Here is a 25,147-nt window from a genome sequence, read left to right on the forward strand (position 1 = left end):
ATTGACCAAAATAGCACGAGCGTTAACTACATATTTGATTGATGTAATCGAAGTTGTGTTTATTTGCAAATTTAAATTTTATAGGGAACTGCTCTACCGACTAGCATTTGAAATTTCCAGAACGCGGGAAATGAAACACATTCGTTAATCTTATCATTTATTCAAGTAACAAAACAAAAGTAAAATAAAAAAAACAGGAAACATAAAATTTGACACTTTAAATTGAAAACAAGTTTCAAAAATTGACAAAAACCTAAGTTACTTGGCTTAAGTAGAGTTTACAACGCTAAGTACTACTAGCAGAGGTATTGATTGTTAGAATTGTACACTTCGTAATTTAATTCTAAAAATAAAGATCAACAAAAATAAAATAAACACAGCGATTGCTTCACAGTATAAATTGTGACACTTGATTTTAATAAATAGTAATATAAAAATAATGGGCAATGTGGCGACGTTGTCCCGCCTATTACTCTACTAAGGAATCAGGCTAGTTTTTGTCAAACTAAAAATAAAACCATTTTGATAAAATTGTCACTATTTACGTATCAACTTGGATAATTTCAACAATTTCTAACGATAAAATTTCAATAAATATGCACCTACACGATGTTATAAGGTACGGAATTGTTATCACCCTAAACTAATCTTTAACAAATAAATTAAGTACAATCGTGACTCTCGACCAGAGCCAAAGTGTCTATGTTATGATTTTTTCGCCAAAAGCGAAACCTCCTCCTCTCTCGCATTATGGCAGTCCTCCACAGGACTCGCAATAATCGACCCGTTGATATCGTGACTCAACCGATGCGGCGGACTAACGTTCGAATAAATCGACGGTGTTTTGGGACTCAAATTCGCCTCCTGATTGTGATGCAGATTCTTCGACGACTGTTTCCGCGGCGTCCGTCGGCCGGCACTCTCCGTGTCATCCTCCTCCAGCGAGTGCAGAAGCTGCAACTTCAGTTAGCCAAGCCTCAAACACACAAACCCGAACCTTATCAACTTCCTCGTCAAACTGATCGTTGCTCTGCTGCAAGTCGCGCTGAGACCGCTCCATCAAAGTCGCTCTTTTGGCTGCCAAGTACAGACTGCGCTTTATACGAAGATAAATCACCTCATTGGAGGCCCGAACCGTGTAGTCTGGCTGGAAAGTGTGACGCAGCAAGGCGTCCAAATTCAGCGACTCTAAACTGCCCAGCGTCGAAGTGGGCGCCGAAGGACTCTCGGCTGAAAAAAACATTTGTAGAATTTTGCAGCACACTCGACGAGGTTCGTTACCAACTCCGATCGTTTGGACGAGGGCTTGAGTGCCGAAAAATGTGAAAGGCCCACCCTCAAAGGTCAAATTCTCTTTACCTATAGTCACCTCGACCCGGCCTTCGAGGATCAGGACGAAATAATCCGCATTCTTCCCTTGTTGGTAAATGACATTAGCTGGGTCAGTGCGCCACTCTTTGTTTTTTTTAATGTGGTAGATGATGTCTTGGCGCAAGAGACGTTTTAAAATCGTCTCAGATATTACAGTCGGGAGGAAAAGTTCAACGGCTGAATCAAACAACTCACTGTTTGCCCTAACAATATTGTTACTTACCAGTGCTCAAAAACTGATACGCTGCGAGAGTCAACTGTGGGCTGATTCGTATTTTACTGGGCTCGCCTTTACGTTCGGCAAAGACGCTAAAGTCTTGCCTCCTTTCGGCGTTTCTCCTCCGTTTCGTTCGATTGTCGGCTGTTAATTATTAATGCAAAATTTCACCACCACATGTCTTACTTACTGAAAACATCCGTCTCGTCCATGATCTCAGCCTGGATCAGCTCCTCGATCACATCCTCCAGTGTTATCAATCCAATTGTTTCATAAAACGGATCACCTTCGCCCTCGTTATTGACTCGATGGACGAACGCCATATGTCCCTTATTGCCTTCCTTGAATATGCGAAACATGACGTCAAGTGTAACGTCCTCGAAGACGAAATTGCACGGATTTTGATAGAATTGACACAGGGTTTTTAACGGCGTGTTGTCGTCGGGATCGACGAACGCCAAATCCTTAATGTAAAGCATCGTTACGATGTTCTGACGGTTGCCTTCGAAGACGGGAACTCGAGAGTAACCTAAAGTCGCAATTTAGCCGTTTCTTTTACGATTAAGTTTACTGAACCTGATTTCATAATTTCCGACACTGTCTCAAAATCTAAGATCGTGTTGTCGTAGTCCAACATGAACACGTCTTCGATTTTGGTCATTACGTCGGCGACGGTTTTCTTGCGGAGCTCGAGAGCACCGCTGATTATGTTCACTTCGTCTTTGTCCAAGTCATTTTCGCCGGTTGTGACCTGAAAATTTATTGACACTCGGCTTATCTCAAGTTACCGGTTTATTAATCAGAGAGGTGCTAAGCCGTTCAAAGAAACCGAGTAATAATGTACTTAAAATAGATATGACTTATCACAGGAAAAAATAGCGCAATTAGCATGTAATTTAAATTTATTTCTTTATTGTGCATTCGCATGCACGCGACTTCAAGATCGATATTCCGCCGCAGGTTTTTTCTTGAAATTTTCATTTTTAGGTTGGCTAGAAACCACACATTTAGGCAAACACAACGACTTTATCGATTACAAATAAATATTTAAAGCTTTATCAACATGATTTATTTATAATAAGAATTTCACATTTTATAAAAAGACAACTACTGTTTTGAAAAGGTGTTGTGTGACTTAAGCAAATGCGTGCAGAGACGATTTGGCGTGTCTTTAACCAAGGAATTAATAAAAATCTAATTGTTTAAACGAGTAAAATGGTCCAACAAAGTGTATTTTTGTATTGTAACGATTTAGCTAAAACAATTTTTTAAACGAAACAATGAATAAAACTAATCTTAAGCGAAGAATCGAATAAAATTATCTAGTAAAATAAGGCGCCTTGAGGTCTTTTACGTATTTTCAAGTTTTGTAATAACAAATGTTTTCCGTACACTTGAATTAAAGTGTTCCACAGATTCTAATCAATGATTATACGTTGGAGATAAAATAATTATATTACAATTTGTCCGATTTATCAATCTGCGTGCGTAAATGAATGTGTAAAGTGCAGGAAAGTAATTAAAAGATAAAAATTTGCTTATTGAAAAACATAAACTAGAGAAAACACGCCACAAAATGAATTTTTTCCATGTTTTTTAATAATTACCGAGAAACTGTAACAGTATTTAAAATCGACCAAAGTGCGGCGCACAGACAATTAATTATTCGCTTTATCACCTAATAATATCTATTTTTAGATTGTAAGAAAAGTTAGTTCACCTGCGCGAGAATATCACGTTTTCGCTAAAATTCCAAATTGTTTGAGTTACAAGCAGACTGGTGTGCTGTCAGTTGTCACACACCGATAATTTCAGATAAAATGGAAATAGATAAGTAATTTTCTTATTTGCAGATTTTGTCTACATAAAAAATTCAATGATTACATAATCACTTCCTTCAGCCGTGCAGTTTGCCAAAAAAATTCTAGTTCAGAACTGGAAAAAATTAGAATTGTTTCCATGAATGATGCGATGTGTAAATACTACAATTTGTGGAATAACCGCCAGGAATGACGATATTTCATTCCTGGCAACAATCCAATGATCTATTAATTCCGACCAAAATGAGTTTTCATGATTGGAGAAAATTTTCCACTTGTGTAAATTTTCACCTTCGCAAATTCGATCGATTCCACTAGTGGCATTATCACGCCTTACAAGTATTGATTCACGAAAAACTAAGCTGTTTTAACCAGATATAAACACAAAACCCACGATTAAATAATCATAGAGCGACAAAAATTGTGTACTTATCTCATTCAAGGCTTTATGATAAATTTAAACGTTGTAATAAAATTTCATAACGGAAGAACCGATCCCATAATAAATTTGGCCATTTTCCAAAAATATTTTGCAATGTGGCGAAACGATTTTTTCGTTATTGCCAATTACAAAGTCTGTCATTTTGTAATTACGCCGAGTTTCAGCGGAAATTAAGTTAAGACTTGTATCCTGTCCGCCAATAACAAACATGAAAAATAAAAAAACCGTCTGGTGATACAAAGCAGTGTGAAAAATATTACTCCGTCAATGACAAAGATAAGTAATCCTATTGAATTAAAAAATGGCACAAGTAAGTAGGTAAATATAGAAATATTCTTAGGATATGGTTGGTTCAAGTGTGAGCGCGTTTTAACTAGTTATTTCTTCCCCTCCTTTTGAATAAAAATAGCATCTAGGACATTTCATCGTCTGGCAAACATGCTGGAAGAAAATATGACCGCTTTGGTAATATATCCAAAAACCAGAACGGAATACTTTAAATAAGCACAACTAGAGAAAACAATCTCGTTTCAAGTTCTGGTCACGCTTAATTAGTCCTTGGTTGATTAAAAATTGCAAAAATAAATAAAAATCTGGTAAATTTGAAACAATTTAAAAAAAAATCTTGACATAAATAAAAAATATGTGCAACAATTAAATTGTAGTGAACGTTATTTCCAATTATTTTTTGTCTATTTCTTCCCAAAATTTTGCACGAAATTGTGATAATTACCTTGACCAGCTCCTTGAGTCTCTCCCTGTTATAGACGTTCCCGATCTCCTCCCCTAGAACGCAGTCCAGGAACTTCGAGACGGGATATGCCATGGGAAAAGTCAGCACCATAACAAACTTGGTGATGTAAATAGTCCTCGCACCGATGGCTAATCCATGTCTTGAACAGATCGCCTGTGGCGTAATCTCACCGATAAGTACGATCGCGATCGTGGAAAAAATAACGGCCACAAGACCCGAAGTCAAACCGTCCAAAAGAATCGTGAAAATCGAATTAACAAAAACGTTACCCAACAGAATACTACACAGTAGATAATTACCGTGATCGCGCACCGGCTGTATAATTTTGGCAAAAGTCCTCTCTTTCGGCGTCCCCGTATTGCACAAAATTTTCAATTCGGTGCGATCTAAAGACATCAAACCGAGATTTAAACCGGAGAAAAGCGCCGAAAACATCAAACACACCACAATTATCAGTATCGTCACCCCTAGAGGGAGCAACGGTTCGTAACTCCTGATCTGCAACCACACATCATCCCCTTGATGCACGAAAAACGACGAGTTGGTTTCTTTGGCACAAATGTACAGAGTGTCAGCGTCGCCCATCGCAGGGAGCTTGATCTTGATCCGGCCCGTGACGGACGAAAAGGAACCTTTAATCAACTGAAAATAGAAAATTTTGATCACGAGTCGCATACTTGAATTTTTCTACTAGTACCGGAAATTCCCGGGGACTTTTGGGAAATTGACATGACCGATCGGGGGTGCTTTTACGATCGGTGAATGTTACTACCATGCTTTTGGCAAAGTTGATGCCGAAAATACGAATTGTGTGTTCGGCTTCGGCGAGGACTTCGGGAATTCCGTCCTCGTCGTATTCGGCTTCCTTTTCGTGGACTTCCAGACGTAGGCCCATGATCTGGAGCTCGTCGGGCTTCTTCTGGCGGCGGTCGCGGTGAACGCTAAAATACGAAGTCCGAAACGTTGAAAAAAATTGATGTGTTTGAGTTTCCAAAATTTGATGCTTAAAATCAGCACCAAAACGGATTATGTTTAAAATAATAGTTATTAATAATACGAGTGCGAAAACCCAAGCTTAAAGTTCGAGGGCTTTAAGCGTTTTCGTATGAGTGTTATTCATTTTTTTGTTGGAAAACATTGATTTAAAACACGTTGCTATGAGAAGCGTGTTTTAAAAGAGTGAAAACATGGTGCTATCGGGAACAAAAAAAATACAATCTGTCTATAAATGAATGTAGGATCGTAGTGGGTATTAAAAGTTCGCCGCTTTTTTCGAAAAAAACGAACAATGTTAGCATATGAAAAATTTGGTTTTACTTTTTCAGAAATTTCGTAGAAATAAAATAATTACGGCAAATTCAAATTCCGGAACTACCTTTTTTGCAATAAAAAAAACAATAATTTTTTCCCTTGTTTTTCTTCAGCTCCATACGCCAGGTATTCTAACAATTAATTAATTTAATAAAGACGCTGAAACCCATTTTCAGAAATTCAAATGCATTTTTCTCAAAACTCCTCCAATAAAAATTAAAACGGGTTTTAAATTCGCATTCAGCATCCTGAAAAGAAAACCATCTAAAAAGAAGTGTTATCGGATTATGTAACGCGTTATAGGAAATGTAACTGAATCTTGAAGAATTTTGTGTATTGGATTGTTTTTCTGCATTAAAAGATGTTTTATTTGTAAACAAAACGTAATAAACGGAATTATACCAGTTTCACAATTTTTTTAACTCATCTAACACAACCTTTAAAAATTTGTTTTCTACATCTAGGTCTTTTGACAAGTACCTACAATATTACCATTTCGACTTACAATATTGTTAATGTTTTTTGCTTCATCTGTTATAAATAACAAAATTCATTATCAATAGATATCATTTTTAATGACCCAATGACCGCATTCTCTTCGTTTCTTTTTTAATTGGTGTTTGTTAAGATAATTTATAAAAAAAGCAAAATTAACACAATATGGTCATCGATAAAAAAAACGATAATCGTTGCAAAAAATAGGAGAAAAACAAAATCAATTATTTTAGAACATTACATGATATTTCAATTAATTTATTTACATCAACTTTTAAAACAGCAATTAACTAATCACTAGAAAAAAGAGTGCATTACACTCAGATCAATCAATCTAGTTCCTACATTAGCATCGAGATTTTAAATAATCACATACGAATATTTTTTATGTTTGTTTAGTACAAATTCTTATTTATTAACAGGAAACATGAAGGTACTCTCAAATAATAATATAGTTATTTCTGTTTGAAAGAATTAACTTATGGGTCTTATGACTAATTAGCCGAAAAATTGTAACCTTCCAAAAATATCGAAAAATTTTAATCTCAGAGTAAGGTTTCTTACAAAAAAATTCGTGGGCCTGATGCTAAACGTATAACAGTCGAAACTGGTCGCTAATTAAAAAATTAAAATACCGAAACATCCGTGCGCAAAGAATTTAATTATGCTTGTAAATGAATAGGTATACTTTAGTTTTTTATTTTTTTACAAATGCCAAAAAAAAAAACAATTAACTTAATCTTTCCTATTCAAGACGTGGAATTACGATTTGATACTTTTTAAACTTCTGGTGTTGATCTTATTTTAAAGTCTTATAAAAAGTGAGAGAAAATTTGCTGGTTACCTACATAAAGAGCTATTTTCGTCAAAAAATGATGAAGATTGTAACAACTCGTGACCCGAAATGAAAATGAATCACGAATCTAACTAGACTCCAACTAGAATATGAATTTTTACTCCGGCCTTGAGCATATCACACTCTGTAAACAAACAACAGAGTATGAAATTAAGTTCAAATCCCATCAGTATCCAGTAACTTTGAGATAATTTCTCTCAAATTCGCGACTTTTATTACAAGAAAATCGGGTGATTCATGCAAAAAGAGACAACACTGGACGTCTTCCGTCCCGAATACAAATTAGGTGTAATTATTAATAAACCTTTACGTAACGCGCTTGATCCCAGTGCGCTAATTGCCCGAATAAATCGTGATAATCTTGTTTGGGAAGCAATCACTTTGAGCAATGCTTTTATAAATAGCTTCCTCACAATTCGCGTGTTTTACCGCTAAGGTGCAGTAACACACCATTCTGGATAATCCGGCTAAAACCAGAAAGGGACGCATTCCTCCACTCAAAAAACCCACGGCTTGAAAATGCGAAGCCTCACTTACTCATTGTTATCAAGCGGCACTCTGATGACAACCTCCGGCCCTTGGTGGTGCCACTCGTACCGGCCCCCTTGCAGCACGTTCGGCCGCAGTTTGTTCTCGTTTTCCCTGTAATTGGGATTTTGGTGCGGCAAACAAAAGTAAAATTCACCACCGACACCTCTCGGCACTTGAATTTCATAAAGGGCCGATTCTTTCCGCATGTCAACGTTCACAATAGGGTATTTCAAGTCTTCGGTGCATGGGGCACCCCTCGCGGCTTTCTCCTTCGTTGTTTTAATTTGCAAATCGGAGTAAATATTCCTACCGCGCACTTCAAACTGCACTTTCGTAAAGTTTTCATTTTTTGTGAAATTATTTGATTGTAACAACGCGTCGAAATGAGGAGCGAACTTGTCTTCACTGCTGACAATGCTTGTGCTTAAAAATACACTCAAAATAAGAAGAATATTTGCCGTTACCAGACATGGCACTCTCGCCATGTTATTCGCAACACGACTGAAAATAATAAACACACGGTTTGCTTATAACCTCATGAGAACGTCACTTGTCAAAATATACACTCGCAATCAATAAAAAACAAAATCCCTGTGGCGAAAGGGTTACCAGGTGAACATTTGCGGTTACCACCGGTTATAACTACAATAACCCAAAAAATTGATTCATAAAATGGGATAATATTGCGAAAATTTCAATCGAAACGAAACCAAAACAAATCGCGGCTTACAAATGCCAAATTGAGTCAAATTTAATTGGCGCCCGCTGATTTGTTGACCCCTGAGTCAGAATAATTTACTTTAATTGTCTCCAAATGGACCAGGGACTGCAACAGGCGACGACCAGCCATACACACGTGCCAAGTTATCAAGCAATAAAGTTAAAAAAAATAATTTTTGAAATTTGTAGTGGTTGTCGTTACACCGTTTGGTGATTTTTGATTGGCAAGGGTGGAAGCCGAGGGAAAAACAAAAACTGCAGTTGTGGGGGAATTACCGGTTATTTCAGCCAAGCAGGTGATTAAAACGTCGTTAACTGATCCTCGTCTTCTAAAAATAAAGTAATTAATTTTACTGATTTTTTTTAAGCAGTATTAATGGTTGCGTCACATTTTAAGGTTACAAAAACTTGTTTATTTATTCCACTTGATAACACGATTACTCGGCAAAATGCTGCTCAAAACCAAACCTTTTTTATTTAGAACATTACTCAATTTTACAAAAAAGTACAGCACATCAATTCAGGTAATAGTTGCCCACTTGATTACTACATTTTTGGGGCTATTTTAGGAACAAGTGACCAAAGTTAACGGTCAAACTATAAATTACGTGAAGACTGGTCAGGGGAATCGGAACGTTTTGTGTTTTCCTGGGGCTTTGGGGACAATTTGGAGCGACTTTAAACCGCAAATAAATGACCTTGATAAGGGGAAATTTACGGTGATTGCGTGGGATCCCCCGGGGTATGGCTTCAGTCGCCCCCCTGAACGTAATTTTTGTCTGGAATTTTACGAAAATGATGCTGATACGGCCCATGATTTTATGCAAGTGAGTTAGAAAGGACTGCTAGGGTAATAATGACGGAATTTTAGCACCTGGGGGTGAAAAAATTTTCATTGTTGGGCTGGAGCGACGGGGGGATTTCTAGTATGATTCTGGCAGCAAAGTACCCCCAGTCGGTGGAAAAGCTCGTGATATGGGGGGCGAATTCTTACGTTATACCGGACGAGATCGAGAGTTACGAAAGTAATAATACACTTTTTTGGTTTGTTTCGTAAAAGTTTTATTATAGAAATTCGTGATATTAGCAAATGGTCGGATAAAATGAAAGCTCCGCTTATTAAGTTATACACAGAGGCGGGTTTGCAAAAGATGTGGAACGACTGGTGTGACGCTGTGACCGAAATGTACGAAAAAAATCACGGGAATATTTGCAAGGAAATCCTCGATCAAATAAAATGCCCCACTTTGATTTTGCACGGGGATAAGGATCCGATGGTTGCGTCCGAACACCCAACTTATCTAGAGTCACACATCGCAGGAGCCAGGTGGGTACCACGTGACTGAAACTTACGCCTGATTGGTTGATTTTCAGACTATACCGGTTTCCTGACGGCAAACACAATATTCATCTGAGATACGCCCCTGAATTTAATAAAATCGTCACCGACTTTTTAACAAAACCGTAGAAAAAAATAAGTAGTATGTGAATTTTTTATTTCGAGTTTTTTATAAGTAGTAATGTGTTAATGACGCAAAATACAAAATTAATTAATACTCAAACTCTAGTCGTACAACTCTCCACTCTCCATCGCGTGTTTATAACTCTTATCCCCCTTCTGTTCGGGGTCCAACTTGATCATGTCATCAATTCTCAAAATGGTAATAGCGGCCTCAGTCGCAAATTTCAGCGACTTGACTTTCGAAATGGTCGGTTCCAAAACCCCAGCTTTTTTATTATCCTTGACGGTCCCTTCAATCAGATCCAATCCCACCCATTTCAAGTTGGCCAAATCTGCCTTGGTTTGACTCGTATTTTGATACGCTCGCAATTTGGCGACTAAATCAGTCGCATCTTGGGCCGCATTCACAGCCAGAGTTTTAGGAATCACGAGCAGACTTTTGGCAAACTCGGCAATAGCCAATTGTTCGCGGGAACTCAAAGTCGTGGCAAAATTTTCCAAGTAGATCGAAAGTGCCGCTTCTACTGACCCCCCACCTGCCACGACACTCTTCGATTCTAGCACTCTCTTAACAGCACATAGAGCATCATGCACTGAGCGTTCCATTTCGTCGCAGTAGAAGTCATTAGGGCCGCGGAGAATTATCGAGGCTGCAGTCCTGGCCTTAGGCCTGCAAAAATTAACTGTAGTTAGTAAATTTAGCTAGTAAAATGGAGAATCTGAAAGATATATCTTTTATCTATGTTACTTTATTTTTATTATTTTGCCAAGATTCAATACGTGTAAAAATAACTCTAATAAACAAATAAACCCTACTTTACTCAAAAATTTGTTTTGTTTTTTTCGTACCCTTTGATTAAAATGAGTTCATCATCGGAAATGCGCTCTTGGACGACCTCGGCAGCCTCCCCTACCATGCTCGAGTCGAAAGTCTCTTCCCCGTCCATGTTGGTCAAAGAGGTCAGGAAAGTGGCCCCTGTGGCCTTGGCAATGCGTTTCAAATCCGCTTTCTTCACTCTCCTAACTCCCATGGCCCCATTTTCCACAAAATACTTCAAACACAGATCGTCAATCCCTCCACTAACAAGCACAACGTTGACCCCAGTTGCCAGAATCTTCTGGATCCGTTCTTTCGTAATATCCAACTCTCGGTTACGGATCCCTTCCAGTTTATCAGGATCATTGATCAAAACTTGTACCCCCATCTTCATCTTGGCTTTCTGGAGCGAAAAGTCCAAACAAGCGATTTTCGCATGTACGATTTTTTTCGGCATTGCTTGACTCGCAACAGTGCAGTTTAAGGCGTAACCCTGGACTAGGATACTCTCCCTAGCGCTACGTCCGTGTGCTTTGAGGATGTTTACAGCTTTAATGGGGTAAATCGTGTTTTTGGACGCATCAACGACTTTTATCGCGTTAGCTGCGTCTACAACCATTGTCGAGAACAAATCGGCATCGGCGCCAATAATTTTCGAACTCATTGAAGTTTTCGCAACGTTGATTATGCACTGGCGGGTCAGTTCTTCAACGGGGATTGTGAGGTTGTCCTGGATGTAACGACACGCTTCTTTGCATGCTAAGCGGTAGCCGCTGATGATTGAAGTCGGGTGGATTTTTTGCTTAACGAGCTCGTCCGCGTTCTGTAAAATTATGATAGGATTGGGAGCTTGGGAATGAATGGTAACGTACTTTTAACAATTCAGCGGCGATTATAACAACGGAAGTGGTCCCATCGCCCACTTCCTCGTCTTGTAGCTGCGCCAGTTCGACCAAGACTTTCGCAGCGGGGTGCTCCACTTCCAAGAGGCGCAAAATCGTGGCCCCATCGTTTGTAACAGTGACGTCTCCAATATCGTCTACTAACATTTTGTCGAGTCCGACGGGGCCGAGGGAGCTTTTGACGATATTGGCGATAGAGGCTGCTGCCATGACTGTAAATGGGGGCGATTGTTAGACGGGCACCGGTAGCACATGACTTCAGTTTTGATGAGTGAAAAATATAGCGTGTTTGGGGTGTAAAATTATAAGAGACTTGCCATTTTGAGTTCGTACGGGGGCTCCTGAGGTTCTGGTGCCAGCAACAGACAGAGGACTTGCGAAAATCGACATTTTTTATACCATGTGAACAATAAACCACACCGCACCAAAAAATAACTTTGACAGATGACGAATTTCTGTTGCCAACAAAATGAGGTTAAAAGAACCAACAAATATTTGAATTCCCCTTAACTTCACTAGAAATTCTCGCTATTTATTAACTGTGAAGATTTTAAACGTAAATTTAATACAAAACTACGTTCAGATTTTGTTGAATTTAGGATAGAGGTACTGGGGGCAAAAATAATTATAATAACAGTATTAAACATTACTTTATTCAATAAATTTACCTTATACATAGTCGCTAACCCTAGAAAGCTATCAATAAATTTAGAAAAAGAGAGATAGAGTGAAGCAATGTATCCTCTTATTGCTTCACTGTTTTTTCATATCTTATTTGCAAATAAATAACATCTTTTTATACAAAGTGATTTAACCTTAAAACAACAAATTCAAGGATATCTTACTTGTTAGAAATGTTAACGTCTAAAGGGAATAATAGAATAATACATTATGTACATTTTTAATAAAAATATAACTATTCTATTATGCCCCATTCACTAACCACATTTTCTATAATCTTTGATTAAAAATAAAATGGGCGAACGACAACTAACTGAAAGGATGTTTTATAAAATGTAGAGTAAATATCACAGTCTACATAATTTCAACGTCTTAACAAACGCAAAGGTGGCATTTAAAACAAGTAAGACTTAACATAACAGACTAGAATTTGTTTCTTTTATGAAAATTCAAAAAGGCATAAAACAAACAAATTGTACAATAGTTGTAAAGTCAGTGTATAAACCGTAAAGAAATACTTTGGTGTAAAAACTCAATTTGTTCCCTCATTGTGTCGTCACACAAAAAGCAATAAACTAATAGAAAAAAATTACAGTACAGGGTTATCGAATTTCGGTCCTCGCAAAACAAAAATTTCATCATAGGGACCTGTTTGTTCCAATTCCAAAACTTGGAATTTTTTTAGCACTAACAAACTGTAGAATTTTTGAGCCGCCTGTAACAAACAAACGAATAGTAATACAAACAAAAATGACACGGCACGTCACTCACTTGTTTTTTCGTGTTCCGGTGACACATCTCCGTTAACGTAATTTGATTGGTCGTATCGAGTTTCGATCTGACAACTGTAAACATCTGATAGGCTCGCTTATTTAATACTCTTTCTTCAAACTGTTCGTCCGTTTCGTCCTGTTGCTGTTCCTCAGCCTAGACAAACACAGTTACAAACTATGATTTACAATTCGTTTGATTACTCACCGGACCGGCAGACGGCGGGAAATCATAGTCGCCTTGCCACGGTGAATGCACCCTCTCTGACATACCTCCAGCCGGAGTCTGGGCTGGCATATGTTCATCATACCCCATATTGGCCATCTGCATCTGATTCTACCAAAAACAAGGTCACTAAAGTCCCCCGATTTCCCCCAAACTCTTACCTGATCATATCCCATATTTTCCATTTGAGGCAAATGATGTCCCAACTGTTCCAATGGCAAATTCGGATCCAACTGTCCATGATGCGGCGTCGTTGGGGCCCCCATACCGTGCCCCAGCATATCGTCCGACGCTGGGGTCATAGGCGGCACCAGCCCCCCTATACTCTCCTGCTCTTGCAGAATCGAGTGCACTTGATCAGGCGCCAGATGGGGCATCTCCTCCATATGATGCAAAGGCGTTGGAGGGGCTGGAGTGTTGGGAAAACCTAAAGTAGGGGCTGGAGTTCCCGGATACCCCATTTGAGGGGTCTGGGGGTACATAACGCCAGCAGGGGTCGACGGAGGAGGCATTGATACGTGTTGGGCGTCTTCTTGACTCATCATAAGTGGGGTGGGGGCTTGCTGGGGGCGCATTGGCGATGGGGGCGGCAACGTAGGCATCATCGACCCCAAGTGGTCGTCTTGAGGGAGGTGCTGGTCCTGGTCCAGGGCATGCATCGGCGTCCGACTCTGTGTGACCAACACAATAAAAAATAAAAAACACCAAAAATAATATACCGGGTCTTCCTGGATTTTTCGCTTGCGGCCACGTTTCGCCGGCGTCGGAAGCTCAGCTAACGGTTCGTCAAAATCTCTCATTTGGTCGAGGGCCAAAGAATCGGCATCTCCTAACATGGCAAAGTCTTCAGTACCGATCGCACGCAGCGTCAGGTGGCGCTGATAATTCTGTAAACAATTGTCACTCAAAGAGCCTCAAACCCTATCAAATCAAACCTTGAATAAGGTTCTGGCCGGTATAGGTCTCGCCGGAAGTGCAAACAATTTCTCAACGCCTCCTGTTTCTTTCCAATGCATCAGCCGTTTTGTGGGTGGGGCCAAATCCAAAGTCGTCACAATATCACTAGTGTCGGACAATTGATTTTTCATTTCTTCACCCGATATATTCTTAACTTCGTCGACGATCAGTTTTCGTTTACGCTTAGTTTTGGTAAAACCTAATTCACAATTTATTATAAAACAAAAATTAGCCGATTAAAATAAACCTTTAAGCGCCGAAGCATCTACAGGTGCCAACGCAAAACTCTCTTCTTCATTATGAACCAAAGTAGTTTGTTCCAAGGGTACATTGTTTGCTTCTTCGGGTTGTTCGGCTTGTTGCTCCTGATGTTGGGGGGCTGCATGAGCCGGCGAGGGCATGGTTGGAGGCCCACCTATCGCTGAAGTAGGCCTCGAATCGTCCGAACTACCAAAATTATTATCAAATTTATTAAACAAAAAATTTTAATTTAATACCTGTGACCACCAACAGATGGTGGGCCGCCAAAATGATCCATGTCATCGTCATCACTATCAGGAGCTTGTGGTAAGTTTTGTGGGTCTTGTATCGTGTGATCCACCGGTGGAACGTCCCCCATGGGGGCGTCGTCAAATAAGCCACCCTCAAATAGACCCCCAGCTGGAAAAAAACATTAATTTGTGATTTTTTAATTTGGAAACGTACAAATTATGTTTTGGTCTAAATTACTACCAAAACCATCGTCGCGAACCGCCGAGTCCATTTCCATGGGTGCGTGGTGCTGGGTCCCGGAAGTGGATGGGACAGGTTCCCGGTCCTTGTCTAATCCAACGCCATCCAAGACGGCACCATCGCTAAATAATAAATTGCTCTAAAAAATTAATTGTTAAATATTTGCCGGATTTTCGTTTGGTCACCGACTTGTTCCATGGAGGGTTCCAGGCCCGCCGTATGTCTCATTAAATCAGGAGCGTCGGTGTCAAATCCCATATCACCAAAACCATCGTCATTTGTTACTAGTGATATGTTACCGTAGTCCTCCCGCATTGTGATTTCTTCGGCCCGCGATTGGTTTAAACTAAACTGGGCCTCAATATCGACGTCACTAGAAAAATTCTCGAGTGTAACCCTACCCAAAGTTTGAATAAACAATTTTACTTTAATTCCGGCATTGTTGTGTCAAAATCGTGAAACACCTCTGGTAGCGTGATGGCGTTCACGGCCGCCTCCCTGTGTTCTTCGGGCAAATCGACCATGCCAGGCCTGAATGCCATTTTAATCTTCACGAAAGCTTCATTACAGTCGGCGAGCAGGTACTTCGCCTTGCGCGAATAAATCCTCACGACCCCCAGCAGCAAGTGGCCCGAAGTCCTCAAAGCCATCTTCACCTTAGGCTGCAGAATGCCGTCGACCGACTTCTCTATATTGGTCTCAAAGACATGAGCTTTGGTCAGTTTCTTGTCCCAGTGAGCCGCAAGCCAAATCCTGGCCAGCGGCCCCTTCTTGGCCAAGACAAAGTGCGCGTAAAACATCTCGTTTTCTTTTCACACACAATACCTGAAATTATTCACATTTCAATATCGTACACAAGCGCGTTGGCGCCGAAACGCTTTTTCGAGGGAACTTGGCGCGAGGGGGCTTTACCTTCACAACTTTGACTAAATTAGGTCAGTACGGGCATAAGTGGAGAGATTTGTGACCGAAGCGTGGAGATTTTTTCCATAACAAGGGAAAATTCGGAAATTTGGAACGTAAACACAAGCGCAAGCACTGTTATTTTTCCATCAAGATGGCGACTGAAGCTTGACGGGCTGGCGCATGCGGAGATACGGAGATACCAAATTTGAATTCCAAAAATCCTAGCACATTTTCTTTATCTTTAACCGAAATCATGAATATAACTTCAAAAATGACGAATTTTCATATCTAATCCCCTTTGAAAATGAAATTTCTAAAGCCCAAAGTTTTATGAGTGTAATTTCAAAGGCTACAGAATTTTATTCTCTTTTAACCTCCTTAGGAGTAGATTTTTTGAAAATCCGTAAAACAAAAGTGTCTGTTTATTTTTTAACCAAAAGTCCAAACAGTACTTTCCCAGAATATCTATAATAATTTTCTAAAGTCCATTCTCAGTTCTACATTTCGCAATTAATTTTCTTAATTTTTTGAGTTTTTGAAAAACCTCAATCAACGGCTATTTTTAAAATTCAATAAACTAGAAATTTCACTAATTTTTCGAAAAAAAAAAATGTTTTAAGGAAAATCTGAGTTAAAAAAAATCAAAAATTAGGATAAAAAATCAAATTCAAGGCGTGCCATTTTAAATTCTTGTCAGTGTCATGTTTTTTTTACTCCCATTTTGTTTATTTTTTACAGCCGGTGCTGTTTTATACCAATGCCCGAACTACAAAGCTTTAAGTAAAGCCGACAGTAGCGACAAGAACGCACAAGACGATGGAAGCCTCAAGTGCAATTTTTTAATGACGAATCCGAAAAAAGTGATCAATCCGTATAAAAACGACATTCAGAATTATGTGCAATCGAAACCATTTGGCTCAATTTGCTTGAAATGCAGCATGTGTCTCGCGGTTGCGAAAGAGGTGAATTACTTATGTTCGATTTTTCTTAAAAAAAAATAGTTTGATGACATTTTCAAAGAATTGTCCACCGCAAACGAAGGCAAAAAACAAGCAGGAATCGTGGACGAAATAACAAAAAGTATCGACTCGCTGTGTTCGAACGGATTTGAGAAGTTATTACGAACAAAATCTTTTAAATATTTTAATTAAACTTTTAGTTACGACTTGAGGAAGTTCAAACAGTATCAAATAGTGACTGATGACTTTTCATGCAGTACTCATGTTCATTCGAAAATGGACGGGAGATGGACCGAAAAGTGGGTACCAATAGTGCATACTCCGCCTCAAATTTGTTTCCAGACTCAGAGAAATTTGCCAGAATTATTCAAACTACATGGACGTGCAATACCTGCTAAATGATTATTTAAAGGGAGTCGAGGACATTGCGAAATATTTGTGCAGGTAACGGCGAAACGTGTTAATTATTTTTATTGATTTTTAGCAACAATGGTATTTTCCGGGACTGTTCGAGCCTCAACTTCCAAAACACGTCCATAAATCCGGAACAAAAAAACGGTGCCGTTTTGTGCAAATAAAACCCGGGCATGAGGTTTAAAATTCTTTATTGAGATACACAAAATAATTTAAATAAACTCATAAATAAAAACATTAATAAATTAATATGCTCTGTGACTAAAACATGGCAAGTCAAAAATGTCTTGTACAAAAACACTGGAATTAATATCAAAAGTCTACTTTGTGCTATCCTACCTATAAATGCAATTTGGAAGTACTATTACATGAGCAATTAAAAATGGAATTTTGGGGGAAAATACTAAAGTATCACCTAATCACAATTTGAACAATAATTTGATTAATTGGCAGTCGTGACCTATTCTAGATTCGTGACGAAACCCTAGACAGTCTCATGAAATTCGTTAACTATACTCACCATAGAGCAACAATTTAATCTTAAATATTCTAAAATGGTAACTTCATAGACTATTACAACGTTAACCACCTACCGAAAGAAACTAAAATAAATAAGTGTAAAGTTTGTCGAAAAATCCAGATCTAAAATTAGTCCCATGCAAGTCTTTGTACCTAAGTTACATAACTAAACGTTAGTTGGTGGCTCTAGGCCGCAAATGATCGACTTCATAACACTAGCAGCGGCTAGAGACGCATACGGTTGCCACTCTTTGCGTCTAGTACCGTCTTTATAATCAGAAATGCCCCGAATTATGATAAAACTATCCTTGCAATTGCCAAGAACCGACTCTATAACAGCGTCAAATTCGCAATCGAACGCCAAAGCCCCCATTTCAGACGCAAACTTCTGTCTCAAGCGGTCATCGCGGACGATCAGACGGCCTGAAGCTATGGTGGATAAGTGGATGCGAGGGCAACCCTCCTGCCTAAAATGCAAACATTCGAAACCACAAAACAACAAGGAAAAAGTGAGTCGTGTAGAACTAATTACGAAGTGAGGAATTACTCAACTAACTGTGATTTAATAAATACTGTGACTACAAAACGGTGCGGTTCTACAACCACCCACCTAAGAATTTTTCTCTTAATCGTTCTAGTTCGACTCGAGAGTGTTTTTCTCGGCGTAATCACCGGTTTTCTCCGAATTTCCGGCTTTTTATAACTAATTCACACAATTAAATTCACGTAATTGATAAGTTCAGTTAACACAATACAAACCTTTTAATGTTTTTGTCCTGTGGCACAGGATGGGCCACTTCGATCAAGTCCCTTTCACCGATAGTCATGTACAGTTTGTCGGTTTCCACACTCGGGGGGTTAAAATCGGTCTCGATTTGCGAACTGAGAATATTTAAACCATCCTTGAGATATTTGGCCCACGGTGAAACCGTCCCATTATCACCCGAATCGGACGACTTTAACTGTGAGGAAATGTCTTGCAAAATGAAGTTATTGGGGCGGTAGTGTTTGACCTCAAAATCGTAACCCTTATCGCTGACTTTGGCCGTCTCGCAATAAACGTACACGTCCCTAAAGTTATCAATTAATGCCAGTCATTTTTCGCATCAAATGACTCACTTATTATCGACGGGATGCGAAATCACGACGTCTCCTAACCGGACATGCTTGTTATAGTCGGTGTAATGGGGGACTCCCCCACCCACACCGACCAAAAACACATAATCTACCTTCTGGAACGTCCCCAAAAGTCTCGTGGTTGTGTTACCAGCAGCGGTCATTGCTTCCCGAGTATGGCCCACTGAGGGCAATTTCGTGCACACAATACGGTGGGCCCCAATGTTCCCCAAAGTGTAAACATTGGATTCCCCTGGAAAATCACACAGTTACAAGTGCGCCAAGACAATGGCAAACACCCCGTGATAATTACAGTGTTAGTGAACAGTGGAAAGCATTTTGCATACAAATGCAACATTCACAAGTGATTTTCGTGATCTATGTACAAACACAAAATGGTGACATCACAAGTGATTCCCCCAGAACTTGCAATTATCTTACCGAAGCGGGCCCTCGGTTTGTCACCCGTGGGGCTACTGGGACCTGTTCAATAAAATTGCTGTTTAAAATTGGCGCTGTTACATGTCAACTGTCAAACACACCTAACCTCACAAACCAAACTTAGTGTGTGTTTTCACGATGATAACGCCGCGATTTAAGCTAACACAAACCGAATCAACCGTCACAATACAAATCCGAGCCCCGTACTGTAATTTAGGCGAGTTGGAGGTGACCGTCGACGACGACATCTTCATTTTCTACACCAGCCCCTATTACCTGCGCTTACACCTGCCCGGGCGCCTCGTCGAGGACAATTTCAGCGAGAGTTCGTTCGATTCGGACTCGGGACAGTTCAGTTTCACGATAAAGAAGGCAATCGACGGGGAACATTTCCCCGATTTGGACCTGATAACGAAACTATTGACCCCCAAAGTCGAAGTCACCGAAGACAACCGCAAAATTACTATCGTGGCCAATGAGGGAATCAAATCCCCGGACGAGCTGAACGAAGAGTTTGGGTTCGCACTCTGCGGCAAGGAAAACTTCAACCATGTCTCGGCCGAATTCAAGGACGTGTTTGAGGTCGACCCTCGCGAAGTCAATTTGGGGCAAAGGCACAAAATGCGGGTGCAGTTCGAGCAAGGCAAGTTCAATATCGATCACTACTTGAGCGACTACATCGAAAACGAGGAAATTTTGGAACTGATCGCGCTGGAAGCGCCTTGGGACAAGTTAAAGTCGGATGATGTTCAGTTCAGCGACCAGGAACTGGACTTCCTTAAGGATTTACCGAACAAAACGTACAACTTGAGCGAGACACAAGTCAATTATTGCCACTGTTGTCTCGTTGATATTTTATACGCGTATTGTTACGACCGACGGACGACCCAATTTGAGGGCACCTCTGAGTCGGGTTGGACCATTGTCAAGTTAGCCGCGACGTTTTGCTGGCTTGATGTTTTCCAAACGCCTAAGGATGCCCTAGTTAGTGCATTCCGGCGGAGTGTCATTTACCCGCTTTACCGGAATTTCGAACTTAACCGAACCGTTTTAACCGATTTGAGGAAACTACTCGATTTGGGCGAAAAATATATAATCAAGTGTTTGATTGAAATGTACCACATTTTTTTGACTGGCGATTGTTGCCGTTACATTCTTAACAATTTGTTCATTAAGGATTATATCATTTACATCATGAAGTGGGACAGGACGAAGTGGAGAGAAGTCGTTGAAGAAATTAAACAAGTGACGATCGAGAAGAGTGACCTTGGATTGAATCTCCAAGAAATCGAAGACGACGTTTGTCGTAATTTGGACTTGAACAATTTGCAAATCAGAGATGATGATTCGGACGACTTTAGTGATACTTCGAGTGACGATAGTTCAACCGAATCTGATTAATTCTATTGTCAATAAATTAGTGACTCACCTACTGTTGTATATCTCACGAAAGTCTCCTTGTTTTCAATCATCGCATCCACGGCCAATTTCTCACAGTACTGGGCTGTGATTATGGCGATTGTCGGTTGTTTGGAGCTGACCATCGTCGGCATTTGTTTCACGATAATTACTTGAGTATCGTGGGACTGTTGGCGGGTAAAAGCGCCATGTTCCATGGCTTTGACAATGTTGCTTGATTGTAAATCGGCAATGTGATGGGCCACTTCCTCCTCATCCCAACCATTTTCCCTATTTTTGTTTTGTTGATTTGTTTTTAATTGTAAAAATCAAGCCAATGACTTACTTTGCAATGTCTTGGATTGTGATAGGGTTCGGATAAGACGATTCAATTATTTCTAAGACTTTTTCGCGCGTCAGTAACACTACATTTCCCAATGAGTTTTCGTCGGCTGATACTGAAAAAATACAAATGAAAACAACGAAAATAATTTATAGTTTCCATAATTTATACGTCCTTGATATAATAATTAAATGAATGGTGCTAAAAACAATCGAGCGTAATGATTATGACGTCAAGTTGCCACAAATAGCGTTTCCTGGGACAATATATGGAAACTATGTATTGACATAATAAAACAATTGTGAAAGTCAACACATAAATTATTCATTCCACTATAATCTGTTACATATTATTCGGGTTAAAAAACTAATTTGATGCATTTTTTAGTTGTTTTGTTAAGTTGCAAACAATAGAACTACAATTCGCAATCTCAATCTCAAACCTGAGTTACAAACAGGTGCTAGCTCGATTTGGAGGTAACCAGGTCGCGCTATAAAACCACAAAAAATTCATTTTTTTTTCAAATCAATAAAGTAATAAATGATTATAACATCGAAAAAAAAATCGGCCTAATCGAAGTTAAATACCAAACATGGTTTATGAAACTAATAAATGAAAAAAATTGTTGCCATAACTAGGCCATCGTTACTTCACTGCATTTGAGCAAAAATCATTTCAATCCGAGTTACTGTGGCTATTATCACCAATAAATAATGAAAGGCTCATTAAATGAGAGAAAACAATTTGAGGACAAAATGTGGGGTGTTTTAATCATAAGCTATATCTAAATTTGGAAATATTCGTGAATTTGTTGGGATGTAAACAATGCCATTTTTCTTGTCCACTGAACATCAGTTGTTTAGACGTATCTTTAATCACATCTAAGTATAGTAAGTGGCTCGGTATGACTTATTGGCCGTCTAAAAACTTACGTGGCCTTGTCGGGACTTGGGCTTCCTGCAGCTGAGTTAATTCGACCTCCACTTTCGTGATACTCTTATAATTATGTTGCATCAGTTTCATGACTTTTTTAATAAATCCGACATAATCTGTAAAAATTTGTTAGCTTGACGAAGTGATGAGGGGTTGGTGTACCTCTGGGGAACTCCTGTGGGCTGACTAATTCCTTGAAGAAGTCCTGCGCCACAGCCGCCTTCTCGCCTTCCTGTTCCCGGAACCAGAACCGTAAAGTTCGTGATTCCTGGGTGTGTTTCCCCGTCTGTGCACTGACTAAAAAAACCCGAAACTCGAGCGAGAGCTCAGCCGGGGCCGAAACGCCGTTTTCTGGAAGGAATTTGTTGTTTTGTGTTTGGTTGAGTTTTGTTGTTACCATTTGTGGTTTCTTTATTTATTATAATTCCGGTGTGTTCACCCCCAGCCACGTGCATTTTCTCATTGGTTTTATTCACAGCCCGTCTTTCGATTATGAGAGTCGTTGAATTGGCAGTTTTGCATTTTGGAGTCATTACAACTTGTTCTTGAGTCGAGTCCATTTTCCTGAAATATGGGTTTTAATGATCGAGGCGATACTTTCTAATGATGGGATCATAAATGACTCACGAGCTATTAATACGAGTTTGAGAAGAAATGGGTGCAAGGGAGTAAAAGATCAATTTTTTGGGTTTGGTACCGGGTGGTACATTGATGTAACTTTTTAATTTATGACAAAGGTTTATGTAACGTTTTTTATCTTTGATTACACTCGAAAATGGTTCAATAACAGACTGCAACAAATAAAATGTTAATAAGGCGTGTAACTTTCTAAAAATAATTTGTTAGATTAAGAGACTTTGGAATTTATTATCGGCTTCCGGTCGCAATAAGTGGCTGCAGCCAAACTTATAAATAGATTTTAAATAATGCCTTACTTTATTTTTTGTTCAAATTCTAATCCAACCTTCTGAATAACACTCAACTCCACTCACTGCTGTTTCCAAACTGACTCATCTGTCACAGATGCAAAACACAGAACAGTAAAGGTTAAGAAGTGATAATTCCCTAGTAAATCACTGGCAACACGAGAATACAGCGCCTCTGGTGCTGAAGTGCGTTACTACCACGGTAAAGCGCCACGTTTGAATAAATTCCTTTTATATTCTGTTTTTTATTATTTTTATCTTACAAGTTTTATTGCAAATTGTTTAAAATAAAAAAAAATATTTTCATTTTAAACGAAATGAAAACATTTTATATTTATTTTAAACAAAATTTGCAATGAAACTTACAAAAAAAGTTGTTTTGGGGTAATAAAACACAGATTTTGTTAACATTTTTATTGCACACTTGAGTAACATAACAAATTAAATTTTTCAAAAAATTAAAGTATTGTATTATTTCTTAATTATACAAAAATTATCAAAAAATTGAATCAGTCAGTGTTGGCATGTTTTGCCTGTCTGCTCCAGACTTAAAACAAAATAAGGCCTTCTTTGCAATGACTTTTACCTTGTCTGTCAGCAAACAGTTGCCCGCGCTACGACCACGAGGAGGTACATGCAGTGCACTGACACACTCGAGCGCAAATAAGAAACTTAAAAGTAAATTCTGAAATAACCTAAATAGAGAATTCTAAAAAACATCAAAAAACTTAACAAACAATTTTAAACTATATAAATTAAAACAGAAATATTTCCTCCAAAAGAACTATGTACAAATAAATTAAAAAAAAAATACATTTCTTGTTTAAATATATATCTACAAATCACAGCCTTCTATGTACAAATCACAGTCTATTTACAAATCACAGCCTTCGGAATTTTTTCATTTTTTCTATATGACCGGTGGTAACGGATTTTGCTTTCTGCTTGTCTCTTGTGTATTTATATATTAAAAAGGTGGTACACCTATTTAATATTAAATTATCACAGTCGTGAGTCATGCAATAGGCTGGCCCAAAATCAAACTGAGATTTATAAATTTCTTTGAACCTGTCTTCCAACATTGCGTGGTGAGCATAGGTATCAAGGAAACTGTATAAACAGTCATGAATGTTTTGAACAAGCCACATTACATGTTCACTAGCATACTTCAGTCGCCGCTGATTATCGTCAAATTCCTTGAATGAGACTAAGAGATGGTGCTCTGTCGGCTCCTCAGAATATAGTTTATTCTGACAGTTTTCGCAATCAGGAACCTCAATTTCCTTCAATACATAGCCAGCAACATAAGCCAAACCTTGACTGTCTTCACAGCAAAGGTCTGGTTGCTGTAATGTAGAAAAGTCCACTGAAATTTCTGGATGCGATTCCTGCTCTCTTTCCTCATTCCCTGAAAAGTTCAATAATCTCCCCAAGTTTTCCAAAGGCGTGCACTCGTCATCCTCACAATTACCACAGCCTTTTGGTGAAACCAAATTGTTAACAACTACGGTTTTCAAGGCAGCTGTGAACTGGTGGCATGTGGGATTCGTGTTTGCAACACCGTGCTGGCGAATACTACAGAAAAGATTCTCCAAGGGGTCTTGGTTTAGACCCCTCAAGTTCAAAAAATCAAACCCATCGATGTTTTTGAGGTGATTCCATAAAAAAATAATAGACCTGATTGTCGTCTGCCAACCCTTGACGAATGAAAACTGATTGGTACAATCAGTTCCATTTTTCAAATCTATTAGTTTCCAATGGCCCATCTCCGTTAACAATTTTGACCAAAATGCCAAATGGGGCGACTCATCTGTCAAAGCACACCGGTACTTTTTTGAGTCAGTTGGAAAAACTCGCGAACCGTTCAAAGAGTCAAACAAATCATCAATTTTTTTGACAAATTCTGCCGTGAAAATGGCGTCGGCTGGCAATTTGTCTGTAAAAACAGAGAACGTCTCAATTGCACTAGCCACTGAGCTGCTGAGTTGGGCGGCAGCAACTTTGACTTTCATTTTCACATAGGAATCCTTAAAATTGAAATACTCTTTTTTTAATTTCGGCAACGATTTAAATTGTTTTTGCTGGTCAAGATTGAAAACGGCCTCGATGTGTTCGAATTTGGCACATT

The 25,147-nt window shown here is 39.1% G+C and overlaps 7 protein-coding genes across 15 annotated transcripts; 3 read left to right on the forward strand and 4 right to left on the reverse strand.

Annotated features, from left to right (window-relative positions):
• Positions 1-144: 144 nt before the first annotated feature.
• On the reverse strand, positions 145-8,506 carry LOC657784 (unextended protein). Its single transcript, XM_964220.5, has 9 exons — positions 7,804-8,506; positions 5,302-5,545; positions 4,584-5,246; positions 2,165-2,339; positions 1,779-2,117; positions 1,595-1,732; positions 1,282-1,548; positions 998-1,230; positions 145-954 (listed from the first exon to the last, which is right to left on the reverse strand). Exons 1-9 carry the CDS (start codon positions 8,280-8,282, stop codon positions 706-708), a joined length of 2,787 nt encoding a protein of 928 aa, XP_969313.1. The 5' UTR covers positions 8,283-8,506; the 3' UTR covers positions 145-705.
• Positions 8,507-8,709: 203 nt separating this feature from the next.
• Positions 8,710-10,079, forward strand: LOC657706 (uncharacterized protein). Of its 2 annotated transcripts, XM_064356078.1 has the most exons (6): positions 8,710-8,857; positions 8,915-9,041; positions 9,087-9,344; positions 9,389-9,542; positions 9,589-9,844; positions 9,892-10,079. In XM_064356078.1, exons 2-6 carry the CDS (start codon positions 8,967-8,969, stop codon positions 9,983-9,985), a joined length of 837 nt encoding a protein of 278 aa, XP_064212148.1. In that variant the 5' UTR covers positions 8,710-8,857; positions 8,915-8,966; the 3' UTR covers positions 9,986-10,079. The 2 variants fall into 2 exon arrangements, with proteins under 2 accessions (XP_064212148.1, XP_015840508.1); XM_015985022.2 differs by lacking the exon at positions 8,710-8,857 and having other exon boundaries at positions 8,896-9,041.
• Positions 9,997-12,176, reverse strand: CCT1 (Chaperonin containing TCP1 subunit 1). Its single transcript, XM_964078.4, has 4 exons — positions 12,016-12,176; positions 11,669-11,910; positions 10,829-11,619; positions 9,997-10,649 (listed from the first exon to the last, which is right to left on the reverse strand). Exons 1-4 carry the CDS (start codon positions 12,086-12,088, stop codon positions 10,082-10,084), a joined length of 1,674 nt encoding a protein of 557 aa, XP_969171.1. The 5' UTR covers positions 12,089-12,176; the 3' UTR covers positions 9,997-10,081.
• Positions 12,177-12,329: 153 nt separating this feature from the next.
• LOC657552 (rad21) lies at positions 12,330-16,146 on the reverse strand. 2 transcript variants are annotated; one of them, XM_008197249.2, is made up of 12 exons: positions 15,977-16,146; positions 15,491-15,889; positions 15,254-15,437; positions 15,065-15,203; positions 14,830-14,992; positions 14,580-14,779; positions 14,311-14,531; positions 14,095-14,262; positions 13,537-14,046; positions 13,358-13,486; positions 13,151-13,306; positions 12,330-13,094 (listed from the first exon to the last, which is right to left on the reverse strand). In XM_008197249.2, exons 2-12 carry the CDS (start codon positions 15,862-15,864, stop codon positions 12,969-12,971), a joined length of 2,370 nt encoding a protein of 789 aa, XP_008195471.1. In that variant the 5' UTR covers positions 15,865-15,889; positions 15,977-16,146; the 3' UTR covers positions 12,330-12,968. The 2 variants fall into 2 exon arrangements, with proteins under 2 accessions (XP_008195471.1, XP_001808764.1); XM_001808712.3 differs by having other exon boundaries at positions 15,038-15,203.
• Positions 16,147-16,612: 466 nt separating this feature from the next.
• LOC103313587 (uncharacterized) lies at positions 16,613-17,592 on the forward strand. 2 transcript variants are annotated; one of them, XM_015985023.2, is made up of 5 exons: positions 16,613-16,932; positions 16,991-17,084; positions 17,130-17,228; positions 17,272-17,373; positions 17,414-17,592. In XM_015985023.2, the coding sequence occupies exons 1-5, from the start codon at positions 16,902-16,904 to the stop codon at positions 17,505-17,507; spliced, it is 420 nt and encodes a 139-aa protein (XP_015840509.1). In that variant the 5' UTR covers positions 16,613-16,901; the 3' UTR covers positions 17,508-17,592. The 2 variants fall into 2 exon arrangements, with proteins under 2 accessions (XP_015840509.1, XP_008195441.2); XM_008197219.3 differs by having other exon boundaries at positions 16,614-16,932; positions 16,972-17,084.
• Positions 17,518-23,156, reverse strand: LOC657396 (uncharacterized protein). Of its 6 annotated transcripts, XM_015985016.2 has the most exons (13): positions 23,029-23,131; positions 22,721-22,884; positions 22,491-22,657; positions 22,256-22,444; positions 22,093-22,209; positions 21,603-21,650; positions 21,164-21,275; positions 20,849-21,108; positions 19,420-19,461; positions 18,982-19,231; positions 18,622-18,933; positions 18,473-18,565; positions 17,518-18,329 (listed from the first exon to the last, which is right to left on the reverse strand). In XM_015985016.2, exons 3-13 carry the CDS (start codon positions 22,651-22,653, stop codon positions 18,029-18,031), a joined length of 1,887 nt encoding a protein of 628 aa, XP_015840502.1. In that variant the 5' UTR covers positions 22,654-22,657; positions 22,721-22,884; positions 23,029-23,131; the 3' UTR covers positions 17,518-18,028. The 6 variants fall into 6 exon arrangements, with proteins under 6 accessions (XP_015840502.1, XP_015840501.1, XP_015840503.1 ...); XM_015985015.2 differs by lacking the exon at positions 22,721-22,884 and having other exon boundaries at positions 23,029-23,156; XM_015985017.2 differs by lacking the exons at positions 19,420-19,461; positions 22,721-22,884 and having other exon boundaries at positions 23,029-23,155.
• Positions 19,492-20,849, forward strand: LOC103313588 (uncharacterized protein). The gene has a single exon (XM_008197222.3). It carries the CDS (start codon positions 19,558-19,560, stop codon positions 20,818-20,820), a length of 1,263 nt encoding a protein of 420 aa, XP_008195444.1. The 5' UTR covers positions 19,492-19,557; the 3' UTR covers positions 20,821-20,849.
• Positions 23,157-25,147: the final 1,991 nt, after the last annotated feature.

The sequence above is a fragment of the Tribolium castaneum genome, chromosome 4 (genome assembly GCF_031307605.1).
Source record: "Tribolium castaneum strain GA2 chromosome 4, icTriCast1.1, whole genome shotgun sequence".
NCBI lineage: Eukaryota > Metazoa > Arthropoda > Insecta > Coleoptera > Tenebrionidae > Tribolium > Tribolium castaneum.